The following is a 16,760-nucleotide window of genomic DNA, read 5'->3' as shown; positions in this document are numbered from 1 at the left end:
TGACAGAGGGAAGCTTGGCTTATGTTTCACAGTGATGTAAGGAACCACGCATCAGCATTTATATTGCGGCCAGCACCTAGAGATTCTGGAATTGTCCTAGGCAAATGTGACAAGATTCTGGGTGAACTTAATAGGTATGATCATGTGCACCAAGCAAAGTCCGGATACTAGCCCTGTGTTCTGTTGAAACAGATGTTTCACAATAGTATCAACAGGATAAATACTGGCAGCACTGAAGCCCCACAACCCAATTATTGTAGGCAAGCCAAACTCAGAAAGACCTTCACTGAAATCAGAGTAAATAGCTGAGTTGTGGTTGTTCACATCTTTTCAACAGAATTTTTTATGTTAGGTGGGTATGTTTACATTTATAATAGATGTAATTTTTATAAATTTGCTTTGGAGTTAAGATTCTATGCAAGGGACAAATAATACTGATATACTATTCATCTAGATTGGGGCCTGGTTGCTTCCTCATGTCCATTTGGCCTTAAAAAAAATAGTGTCACCTTCTTAGGGGAAACATTCCTTACCAAGCCTTGTCACTCTTTAGTCCCTATCTTTATTTTCATTGTCACCGGGATTATCATTGGGGATTGGTGCCACCACTACAAATCCTCTACTCTTGGTAGCCATTCTTTTCTTTTCTTCTCTTCCTTTCTTTCTTGATTCTATTTTATTTGATAGGACAGAGAGAACTTGAGAAGGAAGAAGGAGAGAGGGATGGGGGAGAGAAACATATACACCTGCTGACCTGTTTTACCTCTTGTGATTTACTGCCCTTCTCCCCCTTGGAGGTGGGGACTGGAAGCGAGAACCTATGTCCTTGGGCAAGGTAATTCTGCTACCAGTTGCCCACTTCAGGCTTCCTTAGTCATTGGATTATTATGCTTTTGTATATTATTCAATGTCCTCATTGAAATCTTATTTTTTTTCCCCTTTTTGTTGCCCTAGTTGTTGCAGCCTCGTTGCGGTTATTATTGCCATTGTTGACGTTGCTTTGTTGTTGGATAGGACAGAGAGAAATGGAGAGAGGAGGGGAAGACAGAGAGAGAGGGGAGAGAAAGATAGACACCTGCCGACCTGCTTCACCGCCCGTGAAGCGACTCCCCTGCAGGTGGGGAGCCGGGGGCTTGAACCGGGATCCTTATGCCGGTCCCTGCGCTTTGCGCCACGTGAGCTTAACCCACTGCGCCACGTGCGCTTAACCCACTGCGCCACCGCCCGACCCCGAAATCTTATTTTTTAATTTGTCTTACTTTTGCTCTTTTATTGTTTTACTGTGGATAGGAGGGGCTACTGGATTACAGTGCCTTTGTTGAAACCTGGGTACAATTGCTCATATCCCTGTGATAAGTGTTTGAAAAAATTTTATTTTTATTTTATGGCTACTAGCTTTTTGAAAGAATGGATATTTCCATGTTGCTTGTCTTTTGATCCTAAAGCCTAGCGTCTTGTTTCTAACATGGTAATTTTGCTCAAAGGTCTGAGTAAATCAATTTCATTTAGCAAAAATTTAAATAATCTTATAGCAAATAGAATTTAAATAATTAAATTCAATTGTGTTCTGGCACACTGTTTTAAAAGATTCTCTATTCTGTGGTAGAAAAGAGCGATAAGTTATATATTGTTTCCAAAAAGTAGGCTATATTTAAAATACCGAAGATAGGGAGGTGGGCGGTAGCACAGCAGGTTAAGCCCACGTGATGCAAAGCGCAAGGACCAGCAGCGTAAGGGATCCGGTTCCAGCCCCGGGCTCCCCATCTGTAGGGATGTCGCTTCACAAGAGATGAAGCAGATCTGCAGTGTCTATCTTTCTCTCCCCCTCTCTGTTTTTCCCTCCTCTCTCCATTTCTCTCTGTCCTATCTAACAACAAGGACATCAGTAACAACAACAATAAAAAAGACAAGGGCAACAAAAGGGAAAATAAATTTTTAAAAACCTGAAGATATTAAAAAAATATCCTGTAGGGAGTCGGGCTGTAGCGCAGCGGGTTAAGCGCAGGTGGCGCAAAGCACAAGGACCGGCATAAGGATCCCGGTTCGAACCCCGGCTCCCCACCTGCAGGGGAGTCGCTTCACAGGCGGTGAAGCAGGTTTGCAGGTGTCTATCTTTCTCTCCTCCTCTCTGTCTTGCCCTCCTCTCTCCATTTCTCTCTGTCCTATCCAACAACGACAACAACAATAATAACTACAACAATAAAACAACAAGGGCAACAAAAGGGAATAAATAAAATTAAAAAAAAATCCTGTAGAAATACTAAGTACTTGTTTTTATATCAGAGATCTGTGTTTTCAGATACCTTTTGATAATTTTTGTTGTTGACTTAGGGTAGGTTTTTTTTTCCAGTTTGATCCTTTCAAACAGACTGGAATCTTGAAACAAATTTGGAACTACTGACAGTGGTTTTGTTCATAAATTATTTACTTTCTACAGATGCAAGTAGAATTATCACTTGAGGTAGCTTCTGAATATTGTAGTATATTATATAGTGAGATAGGTGTTAAAATGAAAGTCAAATTAGCAGGTAGGGGTAGATAGCTTAGTGGTTCAATCCAAAGGGACTCTCATGCCTGAGGCTCTGAAATCTCGGGTTTAATCCCGTGCACCACCATAAGCCAGAGTTGAGCAGTGCTCTGACAAATATAAAATAAAATTAGCAAATTATCTTTATTTAATTAATTAATTGTATTTACCAGAGCATTGCTCAACTGGTTTATGGTGGTGCAGGGAATTGAACCTGGGACTTTGGCGCTTCAGGTAGGTGAGTCTCTTTGCATAACCATTATGCTATCTACCCCCATACTCCAGTGATTTTTTTTTTTTTTTGTCTCCAGGGTTATCGCTGGGGCTCAGTGACTGCACTACGAATCCATTGATCCTGGAGGGCATATTTTCCTGTTTTGTTGCCATTGTTGACGCCCTTGTTGTTGTCATTTTGTTGTTATTGTTGTCGGATAGGACAGAGAGAAATAGAGAGAGGAGGGCAAGACAGAGAGGGGGAGAGACAGACACCTACAGACCCGCTTCACCGCCTGTGAAGCGACTCCCCTGCAGGTGGGGAACCAGGGACTCGAACCAGGATCATTACGCCGGTCCTTACACTTTGCGCCATGTGCGCTTAACCCACTGCGCTACCTCCCGACCCCCCCCCGTAATAGTTTACAGTACAGTCTGTGTTACACAGATACAACCTCTCATCTCCTTTTGATAAGCATCTGCGAGACACTTGCTTTTCCTCTCTAGTGCCTCCTCCCCCATCATACACCAGAACCTCACTGGCTGTGCCCCATCTCCTTCACTAAAGCCCTTTGCTTTGGTGCAGTGCGCCACACTCGGTCCAAGTTTAATTGTGTGTTTTCTCTTATCGTCCTTTTTCCTTTAGTTCACCTAAGAGTAAGACCATTTGGTATACCATTCTCTTTCTGTTTTATCTCAGTCAACATGACACTTTCAAGATATGGCAAAGAAGATGACCTCATTATAACCACCATAGTTATCACAAGTCTTAGAAACAGTTTGTTTCCTTCTGTTCCCCCCCCAAGTTCATGTGTATCAATTCTCTAGATTCCACATATGAGTGAAACCACCTGGTAGTGGTCCCTCCTATCTTTACTCATTTTGTTAAGCATAATCACCTCCAGTTCCATTTTGTCCCAAAGGACATAATATCATCTTTTTGAATGACAAATAATATTCCATTAAATATATGTCCTGCAACTTCTTTTTTGTTTTAATATTTATTTATTCCCTTTTGTTGCCCTTCTTGTTTTATTGTTGTAGCTATTGTTTTTGTTATTGATGTCATTGTTGTTGGATAGGATAGAGAGAAATGGGGAGAGGAGTGGAAGACAGAGAGGGGGAGAGAAAGATAGACACCTGCAGACCTGCTTCACCACCTGTGAAGCGACTCCCCTGCAGGTGGGGAGCCTGGGGCTTGAACCGAGATCCTTATGCCAGTCCTTGCGCTTTGCACCACGTGCGCTTAACCTGCTGCTATCACCCGACTCCCTCTGCAACTTCTTTAGCCAGTTATCTGTTAAAATCTCATCATTTTAAATAGCTGCATACTATTTCATTGTGAACATATACAACAAGATCCTTAGCCACTTACCTGCTGTTGGGTATTTTGGTTGCTTCCAAGTTTGGGTTATTACAAACTTGCTGCTATAAACATTGGTGTGCATAGGACTTTTCAGTATGTGTCTCTGTTTTCCCGGGATAAATCCCCAGGAAAGGGATTGATACATCATAAAGTATGTTCATTTCTAGTGTGCTGACTAATCTCCAGACTGTTTTCCCTAAGGGTCGGGCCAATTTACATTCCCACCAGCAATGTAGCAAGCAGTCTTTTCCCCACACAGCTGGTGTTTTCCCACACAGTTGGTGTTTCTCTCTTTTCTAATGTATGCCATAAAGTGGTATTTCATTGTTATTTTTATTTACATCTTCCTGACCATCAGTGGATGTGAAATTTTTTTCATATGCCTGTTGGCCCTTTGGGTCTCTTCATTAGAGATGATTCTATTGTTCTCCCTCTATTTTTAAGTAGTGTTATTTGTCCTTTTATTGTTAAATTTGGGGAGTTCTTTGTGTATTCTGAGCATGCTTCTTGCACAAGTTTCTGGGTGAGAGAGATGTACAAGCTGCATATGACATTATATTGGTTTCAGATTCAGTGTTTTCAGTTCTGAGAAATGATCACAATAAATCCAGTTAATGTTTCAGTCATCAGACATACTTAGATGACTTTTCTTTGGGGATTAAACTTCCCAAGATTCCTCTCAATAATTTTCAAATCTGCCACACAGCATTACAAAAACTATAGCACCTGTCTCCTAGCTAATGTCTTCAGTACTTCTTTACTGTATAACCACCCAAGAATACTTTCTGACTACATTTACCCTTTTCATAGGCACTACACCTTTTACTCCTCCATCATCTCTGGCAATAACCAGTCTGTCTTTATAGCTGTGAGTTTTAATTTATGTTTAGGTTTATGTTAGATTAAATGACATCACGTACACTACTAGATTCCTTTGACCTGTTTCAGTTTGCATAGTAGATTCAAGTTCTATTCATATTTCACATAGGAGTAGATTCCTTTCTTTTGATGAACAACATTCCATTGTACATATGCCACAATTTGGTTATGTTAGCCTATATAACATATATTATGTTGTTTACTTATTGATCACAAATATTGCTATAATGAATATGATAGTGCATTCCTCTTTTGGAGGAAGCAGAACTGCTGAATCATATGTTAGTTCTCTCTCTCTCTCTCTCTCTTCCCCTCCAGGGTTATTGCTGGGGCTCAGTGCCTACACTACAATCCGCTGCTCCTGGAGGCCATTTTTCCTCCCATTTTGTTGCCCTTGTTGTTACCCTTATTGTTGTTATTGTTATAGTTGGTATTGATGTTGTTGTTGGATAGGACAGAGAGAAATGGAGAGAGGAGGGGAAGACAGAGAGTGGGAGAGAAAGACACCTGAAGACCTGCTTCACTGCTTGTGATTTGACACCCCCTGCAGGTGGGGAGCAGAGGGGTTTGTACCAGGATTCTTGCCAAGGTCCTTGAGCTCTGTGCTATGTCTGCTTAATCTGCTGCGCTACCGCCCGGCCCCCTGGAGAATTTTCTATATTGCTTCACATAGCTACTTCTCCATCTCACCATCTTACAATGCTACTAATAGTGCACAAGATTTCCCTTTTTCTCTTCCCCATCTTTGTCATCCTTTGTCATTTCTTGTTTTTTGATAATAGTATGATGATGTTTTTATGGAGGTTTTGACTTGCATTTCTCTGATGATTAGAGGCAGCAAACATATTGTCTTGTACTTGTTAGTCAGCTGTATGTCTTCTTTAGAAAAGTGTTTATTCATATCTTCTGACTGTTTTTAAGTGAAATACTTTTGCTATTGATTTGTGTTAATTCCTAACATTTTTTGAATATTGACCTCCTATTAGATGTATCATTTGCAGTTACTTTTTTCCCATCCAGTGTGCTGCCCTTTTGTTTTGTTGATGATCTCCTTTGCTACACATACTTACCAGTCAGACCTTTTCTGTTCTGTTCTCTCTTTGATCACTGTGTACAGAGTTAGTTTCCTCTGTATTTGTAATGAGTTGAGAAGACTGGTGCAAATAACTGACTGTATCCATGTATTTTGTTCCTTTAACTTGTTGGAATTTCTAGGATTGTTACTGTTAAGCATGAGTGCTTAAGATAAATTATATTTCATTTTAATAGTCTCTTCTATTTTTATTTTAATTAATTAATTAATTAAGTTAATGAACAGAGACATTCTGTGGGGGAAGAGAGCACACCTACAGCAATGGTTGACCACTCATGAAACTGCCCCTTCTACAGATGAGGACAGGGGGCTTGAACCCGGTACTTACACACTGTGACATGTGCTCTCAACTAGATACACCATCACTTGGCCCTGGTAAAACGTTTTTTCTGAACTATTTAGTGCTGAAATGTAACTATTAATGTAAATGTAAATCTAACTATTATAGATTGGTTACAGAACATTTAAATATGATTGTGATAATTAAATTTGGGTTTCGAGGTCACAGCTGATTTCCATGTAGTAAGCTTTAAATACTGGCAAACTGCTGATCAGGGTATAATAATTCAGGTATTTCATAGCACACGATATTGCAAAACTCATGCAAACATATGTGTTTGAGGGGCTGTAATAGTGGTTTCTGTCTTGATTGAAGGGAACAAATTTTTCTTAGATGAATTTGCAATTTCTCTGATGCACTAAATTGAAAATCTTTAAATAATTGATTAGTTATTTTGTTACCAAGGCAGCAGTTGTTTTGTTGATGCAACTTAGAGAATTCCAGTGAAATGCATTTTTTTGAAAAACAAATATTTTGCTTCTAAAATCATTTAATCTTTCTTATTTATAATGAGCAGGGCATTTTTCTTAATTTTTATTAGAATGTTGATCAATAAGTGAACATGTGTCAGTCCAAAATACTGTAGAAGAAAGTATTAACTATATTATTAATGCTATATTTATTAAATATTATTAGATAGTAGTAAACACATACCTGTTTTGAGTTGTCTAATGGAGAAAGAGAGCTAGTGAACATTCTCTGTTTCATACTTTGCAGGTCAGAAACAGGGAATTATGTTTTCTTTCCAGATAAAGCCTTTTCTTCTTCTTCTAGTGTTTGCCCTTCTTCCGTAGCCAGTCAACAGCGTCAGGTTGAAAGCTGTCAGGAGCTGCTTGTTGCTGGCTTTGAAAGTGACTGGGATCCATGTGGATTCAGTCGGCTAGGAAGGATCGTCAGTTTCCCCAATGAATGGGTACTCACGGGATGCACCATGAGAAGGCCGATCCAATGCATCCCAGATAAAGCCTTATGCAGTGTGTAAATGATTGTCAGCCATCTATACTACTCCCAAGGGAGCAGTTGAGTTCTAGGATGTGGTTTTGATGATGTCTCACTTTTTGTATAACCTAGCATTTGTATGTTGTTTATCCACCTGCAAAGCTGCATTATACATTACAATTTATTATACTTAAACCATATCAGGGTTTCGGATGGGTACAAAATTATAACTTAAAACACCTTCATTTATTTGTGAGAGGAAGTTGATATGCGTGAAAGCTAAGAGAATTTTCCCCCACACCATGCAGTTGGTTTGAGTCAAAGCAAGCAGTGAAGTTCCTGACTGATTTATTTTATCGGTCTATTAGACATCAGTCCGCCATTTTTGTAGTAGTGTTTGTGCTTAACCAGGTGAACTACCACCGGCTCCAAGCCAGCCATTTTTAGAGAGCTGAAATCAAAAGGAAAAGCAAATTGTATGTGCAGTTCTTAGTGAGAAGCAGAGAAAAACGAAAGGAAGGGTCATGGAACTTCTGCCTTGGTTCAGTAGATTTGGCAACTGTTTAGAGCATAGAGCAACTAATAAAAAGTTCCTAGAAAAAAAGTGTTCAACTACATTATTTGGGACTGTCATGAATATTATTATTACAATTTCTACAGTTACCCAATGATGATGATTATACTGCCCTATATTTGGTATGATTTGGAAGGAGGGGTGGGCAGTAAATTAGTAATTCCTATTTAAAACTCATTACGGTTCCTTAACTGCTGCTATTATATGAGGTTTATATCAGAAAAACTGGGAAGAGGCATGGATATATATTTTTTTATTGGGGAATTAATGTTTTACATTCGACAGTAAATACAATAGTTTGTACATGCATAACAGTTCCCAGTTTCCCATATAACAATACAACCCCCACTAGGTCCTCTGAAGGACTTGTAATCTTCCCCCACACACACACACACACCTACCCCAGAGTCTTCTACTTTGGTGCAGTACGCCAATTCCAGTTCAGGTTCTATTTGTGTTTTCTCTTCTGATCTTGTTTTTCAACTTCTGCCTGAGAGTGAGATCATCCCATATTCATCCTTCTGTTTCTAACTTATTTCACTTAACATGAATTTTTCAAGGTCCATCCAAGATTGGCTGAAAATGGTCAAGTCACCGCTTTTAATAGCTGAGTAGTATTCCATTGTGTATATAGACCACAACTTGCTCAGCCACTCATCTGTTGTTGAACACCTGGGTTGCTTCCAGGTTTTGGCTATTACAAATTGTGCTGCCAAGAACATATGTGTACACAGAACTTTTTTATGGGTGTGTTGGATTCCTTAGGATATATCTCCAGGAGAGGAATTGCAAGATCATAGGGTAGTCCATTTCTAGCCTTCTGGGAGTTCTCCAGACTGTTCTCCATAAAGGTTGGACCAATTGACACTCCCATGAGCAGTGCAAGAGGGTTCTGTTGACCCCACAACCTCTCCAGCATTTGCTGCTGTTACCTTTTCTGATGTGTGACATTCTAACAGGAGTGAAGTGGTATCTCATTGTTGTCTTTATTTGCATTTCTCTGACAATCAGAGAGTTGGAGCATTTTTCCATGTGTTTCTCGCCTTTCAGATCTCTTCTGTGGTGAATATTCTGTCCAGGACATAAGATTCAATCATCTATCTTACACTTACTGTATAATTCATTTCTTGTCCCAAAGGCATTCAAGTTCTGCTTCTAGGCTTAGGAGTTATAGGAATATAAAAATATGAAACTGAGACAATATACAGTTTTTCTAAGACCATCTTATATACTCTAACAATATAAAAAAGTGTTCTTGGGATAGAATATTTAATGTATTTTAAAACTTGGCTAGTATTGATTTATTTAATGTTTGTCACATTGGACATAAAAGTATAACTTGGCAAGTCACATAACTTAGTTTGGCAGGATATTCACTTTTCTAGCAAACAAACTGTCCCCAACATAAATTGTCTCTGAAGTTTACAGAGGTTCAGTGTCTCTACCAATTGAAATGAGAGCATTGCTATGAGTTCACTGAGAAGGTTGATTGGTTGGTGCAGGGCAAACAAGATGCATAAAAGGCAGCCTAAGGACATCCGGGAAGGTCAGTGTTATCATCCATCTAGTGTCAAACCTCGGTGCTTCTCAGCCAGTGAGTTTCCACCATGAGTGGGTGCCCATTCAACAATTTTGGGTGAGTTTCTGTCTTTATTCTAACTTGTAGTTAGGCTCTTAGAAATATCAAAATATCAAAATAACCTATTTCTTGCTTCTGAACTTTAAAATACTAAATGCTTTTACGTTAATTTCCTGCTTAAGAATCTACAAAAACTCAGCAGAGAATTTTAATCATTTGTATTATCTGTTCAGTGTGTTTTCTCAAGTTGTATGCTTTCTTCTTATTTATTTCATCTGCAGATGTGGTTTTAAGAAACTCTCTGTAGAAGGCAGTGAAGAAGACAGTTCACAAACTGGTGTGAACAGAGCCAACAAAGGTGGACTTATCTATGGAAACTACCTTCAAGTGAGTGACCCAGACCTTAGAACGTTTAATTTTCACTTTGTAGTATGACATTTTACTAAGGGGCATACTCATGACTTTTTGTTTCTGCAACCAAATAGATTGCTAGAGATAAAGATATCTTTATTCTTATAAATTCATGCTTTTCCAAATCTAGTGAGAATAATGTAAGAGACTTGAATGAAAAGTCACCTCATCAGCAGAGAGGCAGAATAAAAGCAGAAGATACAGAGTTTATGCAGATCAAGAAAAAAAAAAGTATGTAAGTCGGTAACAAGTGTTGCACAGATTATATAAATGAGATGTAGTCAACCAGCGTCAGTTCAGATCACTTTAAATAAATCCAGACAGTCTTCTCTGTTAAATATGAAGTAGAAAACATTGAAGTACATTTTTCCCCTTCAATCACTAGAAAGTTGAATGGATGCTTACAAATAAGGCGTTTGGAGTTGATTCTGAAACAAGTGTCACCTTGTTGGTTTTCTAGATTTCTAAAAAAGTGAAATGACTAGTACCCTTGTTACCTTCATCACTGAATGTCTGAGGATGAGTTGGTATCATGTTCAGATCAACTTAGAATAGAATCTGGTGGATAAGAGAAATGAAGAAACAATTAGGTCTACAAGTTACCAGACTTGTTTTTTTCCTACTCACCTCAAGTATAAAAGGATGTAACTTCTCCATGAATATTGGAATATTTGTTATAATTGGCTCCTACAAATATAATTTTTTCATAAAAGAATAGGTCATGAATTCAACCTCTATTATGATAACTTATAAGATTTTTTTTTTTTGTCTATTTCTTTTTTCTTTTTGCTCTAGAGTTGTGGCTGGGGCTCGGTGCTTGCACTACAAGTCCACTGCTCCTGGAGGCCCTTTTTTTTTTTTTTGCCTTTGTTGTTGTTGTTATCGTTGTCATTGCTGTTATTGTTGTTGGATAGGACAGAGAGAAATCGAGAGAGGAGGGGAAAACAAAGGTGGGAAGAGAAAGATAGACACCTGCAGACCTGCTTCACCACCTATGAAGTGACCTCCCTGCAGGTGGGGAGCCAGGGCCTCAAACCGGGAATCTAACCATGGTCCTTGAGCTGCACGCCATGTGCACTTAACCCACTATGCTACTGCCCGATCCCCATAACTTATAAGATATTTAAAAGAAAATAGGTTGATTAATCAGAATTTGGGGTATTTTTTTAAGGATTGTATTCCATTTATGAAAACCAACTCTTGAAGTTTCACAACTAGTTTTTTTTTCCCCCTGTAAATTATTTTTAGCTTTTTTAATTTTGCAATATAATTGAAAATGGTTAAACTTGAGACATGATAGATATTATATTAGATAATTATCATGCTAGCTTTAGCTGTTATCTACAACATATAACATAAATATCATTTCTTATTTATTTATTTATTCCCTTTTGTTGCCCTTGTTGTTTTATTGTTGTAGTTATAATTGATGTTGTTGTTGTTAGATAGGGAAGAGAAATGGAGAGAGGAGTGGAAGACAGAGATGGGGAGAGAAAGATAGGCATCTGCAAACCTGCTTCATCGCCTGTGAAGCGACTCCCCTGGAGGTGGGGAGCCTGGGGCTTGAACCAGGATGCTTACGCCAGTCCTTGAGCTTTGTGCCACCTGCGCTTAACCCACTGTGTTGCCGCCCAACTCCCTAAATATCATTTCTTTTTGTAGTAATATTCTTTTAATGACTTTCAAGTATATAATATCATTTTATTAACTATAGTCATTATGCTATATGGTATATTTCCATGGTTAGTATATCTAGCTCATAATTATACACTTATAAAAGCTCATTCTTTCTATTTTTTGCTTTAAGCTGGAGAAAGTTTTGAATGCACAAGAACTTCAAAGTGAAATAAAAGGAAATAAAATCCATGATGAGCATCTTTTTATCATAACTCATCAAGGTAAGTTTTATCAAAGGTGATATAATAGCTATTCACTAGCATTTTCCATCGACAATGAAGAAAGCTATAATTCCTTTAAATACATCATGTTAAAAGATCATGGCCTATTAGAAATGCTTGGGAGTCGGGCTGTAGCGCAGCGGGTTAAGCGCAGGTGGCGCAAAGCACAAGGACCGGCATAAGGATCCCGGTTCAAATCCCGGCTCCCCACCTGCAGGGGAGTCGCTTCACAGGTGGTGAAGCAGGTCTGCAGGTGTCTATCTTTCTCTCCTCCTCTCTGTCTTCCCCTCCTCTCTCCATTTCTCTCTGTCTTATCCAACAACGACAACAACAATAATAACTACAACAATAAAAAACAACAAGGGCAACAAAAGGGAATAAATAAATAAAATAAATATTTAAAAAAAAAAGAAATGCTTTGGGGTGGTTTGCTGCTAGATAAGTTCTCATATGACTTTCTTCTTAAATGTTTGACGGTTTTCATTATGTCACTTCATTAATGAGATTGGAGCAAGGACAATCTTAGTCTTGTTTTAAAACTAGGGGAATTTCTATTTTGGAAAGAAACTTGGCTAAGATGTTAATGTTTTCAACTTAAGAAGTTTAAGAAAATGTTTCAAGAAATAGGATACTCAAATTTATTGTGGTTTTATGTAATCTTTGTATCATTTATGTTTTAGTTGTAATTTTACATATTCCTGTATTGTTAGTATCCAGCATGTGTATAATGTATATTTTTTTCTGAATGACTAAAGTCTAATAAGTCACAGTAGGCAATGTCTCATTTCTAGACTTGTCTCTTTACATCTTTGTGTTTTTTTTTCCTCAAATAGCCACTCATTTCACTGACTGACAAAAATGGTCCATGTTGAGTGAAAAAAAAATAATGGAAAGCAATTAGCTTAATCTGAAATGTATTTTGTTTTTTCTATGTACAGTTTTTATTAGTAACTCAGACCAAGACAAAATCAATAAGAAAGTAATTAGGGATGTTTAGCATATATCTGGGATTCGGAATTCGTCTAGAATCCTATCTTTGCTATTATAAAGTATGTTCCTGAGTCAAGCTGCTTGACCATAGTCTCATCTCCATAGCTTCTCTCCATAGTCTCATCTTCAAAAATGGACAAGTTTGTTGTCTTCCTGTCCATGAAGTTCTTGTAAAGATGAAGTGAAATGACAGCATACTTAAGTCTAAGGTCATGCCACCCTGAATTTACCTGCTCCCTCATCTCAGGAGCTCAGCAGGGTGGGGCCTGGTTAGTATTCGGATGGGAGATAATAAGCATTAAGCTCTTAACCCACAGTGTAATACTTAATAAGCACATAATTTTTATTTTATTTATTTATTATTGGATAGAGGTAGAGATAAATTGAGAGGGGGAAGGAGAGTCAGAGACATCTACAGCCCTGCTTCACCACTTGAGAAGCTTGAATTGGAGATCAGGAGCTTGAATTCAGATCCTTGCACACTGTAATGTGTGCGCTTAGCCAGGTGCACCACCGCCTGGCCTCATTCTTGTTATTTGATATGAAGATTCTCCTGTTCTGGATTATAACATATGGGACTAACTGCACAAAGTGAAACTTGAGCAAAAAAATAGAAAAGTGACAAAGAGAATTGTAATTGCTTTCTATCCAGATACAAATCAAGAAAGTTAGCTCCTTAGAAATCTCCTGAAACATAAGGTTATAATTATATGTCTTCAAACAATATGGAAACTTTGCCATCATGCACACAACAGTATGAAGTATAATATAATGGAGACTGATGAGATTATTGATTTACTATATTTATCTAATAAGTTATTGGCTCTTAATTTGTTTATTTATAAAACAATCACCACTATTTTATCTTTTGTCAAACACTATGCTTTACTAAGTAGGGCAAGTAGATGAAGACGATAAAGTTTTTTAAAAGCTTTCTTACCTTTTTTTTATTTATTGGATAGATAGAAATAGAGAGGGAAGGGGAAAATAGAAAGGAAGCACTGCTTCTCCACTGGTAAATCTTTGTTTCTGCAAGTGGGGACCTGGTGGGGACCAGGGACTCAAACCTGGTTCCTTATACATTGTAACATGTGTGCTCCACCAGGTGTGCCACTAGGACCCTAAAATATAGTAAAGTTTTAGGCTGAACATCAGCTTGTCCTCAGTATTACATTCTAAGCACGAAGAATGCAAAAAATGTCATCATATTCATTATGGCCTTAGATTCATGGGTATTCATTTCTTAGTCTATATATAAAGTTGAGTATCAGTTCCGCTTTCTCCTTCTTGCCTCCAACATCCCTGTGGAAAGCTGGAATCAGGCTAGGTGCTATAGCCCAAAAGACCTGAACAATATATTGGCTGAGAAAAAGCAGTGTTATAATAACTAATACAAAGTCTATAGATAACATGCATAACCTATTAAAGCATTCAGTAAAAGGGGGCTGTTATAAATTCATCACTAGTATTTCTTGATGGCATAGATAGGACCATATTTACTGATAATTATGTATTTTAATATTACATTTTTATTTTTCTTCCAGTTATTTAGAGTGTGTTTCACATAACTGTAGCCAAAGAAGCCCTCATAGCTTTCCCGTTAACAATGGCTTTTCTCATTGCAGCTTATGAACTCTGGTTTAAACAAATCCTCTGGGAATTAGACTCTGTTCGAGACATCTTTCAGAATGGTCATGTGAGTTAATTTGTCAAGATATTGACTCTATATCTAGGGGGTGAATAATGTGAAAATGTGTATTTTAATGAGAATAATTTTGATTGAAATTTTTCATTAAGCATTACTGGAATTAACAAAAACTTTGTGAGTGGAGATTTACTCATGTTTCCCAGCACCACTGCTACCTGAGGACAAGCACTACCAGAGCCAGAGCTGACCTGTGCTCTGACGCCTATCTATCAACCTATCGTCTGTCTATCTATCTATCTATCTATCTACCTCTATCTTCTCTCTGTCTCTTTATCTCATTAAAATATATAAAATATTCAAAACAGACAATCTTTTTAAAAATAAAGGAAGAAAGCAAAACAGAAGAGGAAAGAGAAAAGAACTAGAAGGAGGAAGGGAATAAGAAAAGAGTTAAGGGAGTCGGATGGTAGCGCAGTGGGTTAAGCGCAGGTGGCGCAAAGTGCAAGGACTGGAGTCAGGATCCCGGTACGAGCCCCCGGCTTTCCATCTGCAGGGGAGTCACTTCACAAGCGGTGAAGCAGGTCTGCAGGTGTCTGTCTTTCTCTCCTCCTCTCTGTCTTCCCCTCCTCTCTCCATTTCTCTCTGTCCTATCCAACATCGCCGTCAATAACAACAACAATAATAACTACAACAATAAAAAAAACAAGGGCAACAAAAGGGAATAAATAAATAAATATTAAAAAATTAAAAAAAACAAGAGTTAAGAGGAAGAAGGTAAAGACTAAAGCAGATAAAAAGAATTAGAAAGCAGTTCCAAATAACTATGGACATGCTAAATGCACTTTCCACACCATGTTTCTTGCCGCCACCTTCCTTCCAGCCACAAGACACTGTCTCTGCTATCTAGACACTGTAAGGGCAGTGGGAAAGAGGCCTTCCACACACAGAGAGGTCTCTTCCTATATTAGTGAATGCAAGTTCCATTTATTGAAATGACAACTTCAGTCCTCAGTGAAGAACAGGTCTCTCCAGATGTCCCTTACTCCACATCCCATGTTAACTTACCCTTAACTCCTCAAAGCCAAACTGAAGAGAATTCTTCTTTGAAGTCAGTGAGTATATTCCAGAATGTATTCTTAACTTGTTTCTATATAATTTTCTGTTCTTATAGCAAGGGGAAAAGGTTCTGCTTTTAGAGATATCCGTTGATGCATATTATTAATAGTTTAATACACTTACAGCAATTTTTCCTTCCAGTAGATTCCTTTGAAACATATGTACTGAATAGGAACGGGTTATGCTATAGTCAACTGTATATATTCTAGGAGACAGAATTCATTGCTTTGTATTTTATTTCTTAATTCTCAGGTTCGTGATGAAAGGAATATGCTCAAGGTTGTTACTCGAATGCACCGAGTGTCAGTGATCCTTAAACTTCTGGTTCAACAATTTACTGTTCTGGAAACAATGACAGCTCTGGACTTCAATGATTTCAGGTGTGCACCTAGAGTTCTGTAATATGCTGTGGGCCTTCACTGCAGGGTGAAAAAAAGAACACTAGTGCAGGGGCTGGGCGGTAGCGCAACATGTTAAAGGCGCATGGTGGGAAGTGCAAAGACCAGAGTAAAGATCCCAGGCTCAAGCCCCCAGCTCCCCTCCTGCAGTGGGGGGTTCGCTTCACAAGCAGTGAAGCAGGTCTGCAAGTGTCTGTCTTTCTCTCCTCTCTATCTTCCCTTTCTCTCTGTCCTATCCAACAATAACAACAGCTATCACAACAATAACAATAATAACCACAACAAGGGCAACAAAATTGGAAAAATAATCTCCAGGAGCAGTGGATTTGTAGTGCTGGCTCCGAGCCCCATGATAACCCTGGAGGTAAAAAAAAAAAAAAAAAAAAGAAAAGGAAAAAAAAAGAACACTAATGCTGTGTGAAATATGGAACTTGTCCCACCGACACTTTGCTGTCCAATTTGGGCTGTTGGGAGTCTGGAGTATTAGTAACCTTAGATCATTTGAGAAGTTATTTATAAGGCATTCTGTCATTCACTTCCCATACCAGAATAAAGTGATCACAATATGACTAGTTTCCAATCATCATTATTTTCCCTGCTTTTATTCAAAAGGGATCTGATGTTTAACTTTCCAAATGGCAAAATAATAATAATAATAATAAGTTGCTATAACACATGTTAACTATTTCCCCTCCTAGGTAGAGGCAGAAAGGGGGGGGAAAGAAAAGAGGGAGGGGAGATGAGAGAAACTACAACACCAGTGTTTTCAAATGTGGTCGAAAAATATAA

At 38.3% G+C, this 16,760-nt stretch overlaps 1 protein-coding gene across 1 annotated transcript in view; it reads left to right on the top strand.

Annotated features, from left to right (window-relative positions):
- Window positions 1-16,760, top strand: part of TDO2 (tryptophan 2,3-dioxygenase) — a 36,298-nt gene that overhangs the window by 4,998 nt on the left and 14,540 nt on the right. Inside the window, exons 2-6 of the mRNA XM_060179159.1 lie at window positions 5,768-5,844; window positions 9,792-9,897; window positions 11,729-11,819; window positions 14,435-14,505; window positions 15,826-15,953. Coding sequence (XP_060035142.1) covers window positions 5,768-5,844; window positions 9,792-9,897; window positions 11,729-11,819; window positions 14,435-14,505; window positions 15,826-15,953 — 473 coding nt within the window. The remainder of the gene's footprint in view (window positions 1-5,767; window positions 5,845-9,791; window positions 9,898-11,728; window positions 11,820-14,434; window positions 14,506-15,825; window positions 15,954-16,760) is intronic.

Source organism: Erinaceus europaeus, chromosome 19 (assembly GCF_950295315.1).
Source record: "Erinaceus europaeus chromosome 19, mEriEur2.1, whole genome shotgun sequence".
Classification (NCBI taxonomy): Eukaryota; Metazoa; Chordata; class Mammalia; order Eulipotyphla; family Erinaceidae; genus Erinaceus; species Erinaceus europaeus.
This window is presented reverse-complemented; position numbering and strand designations above follow the sequence as displayed.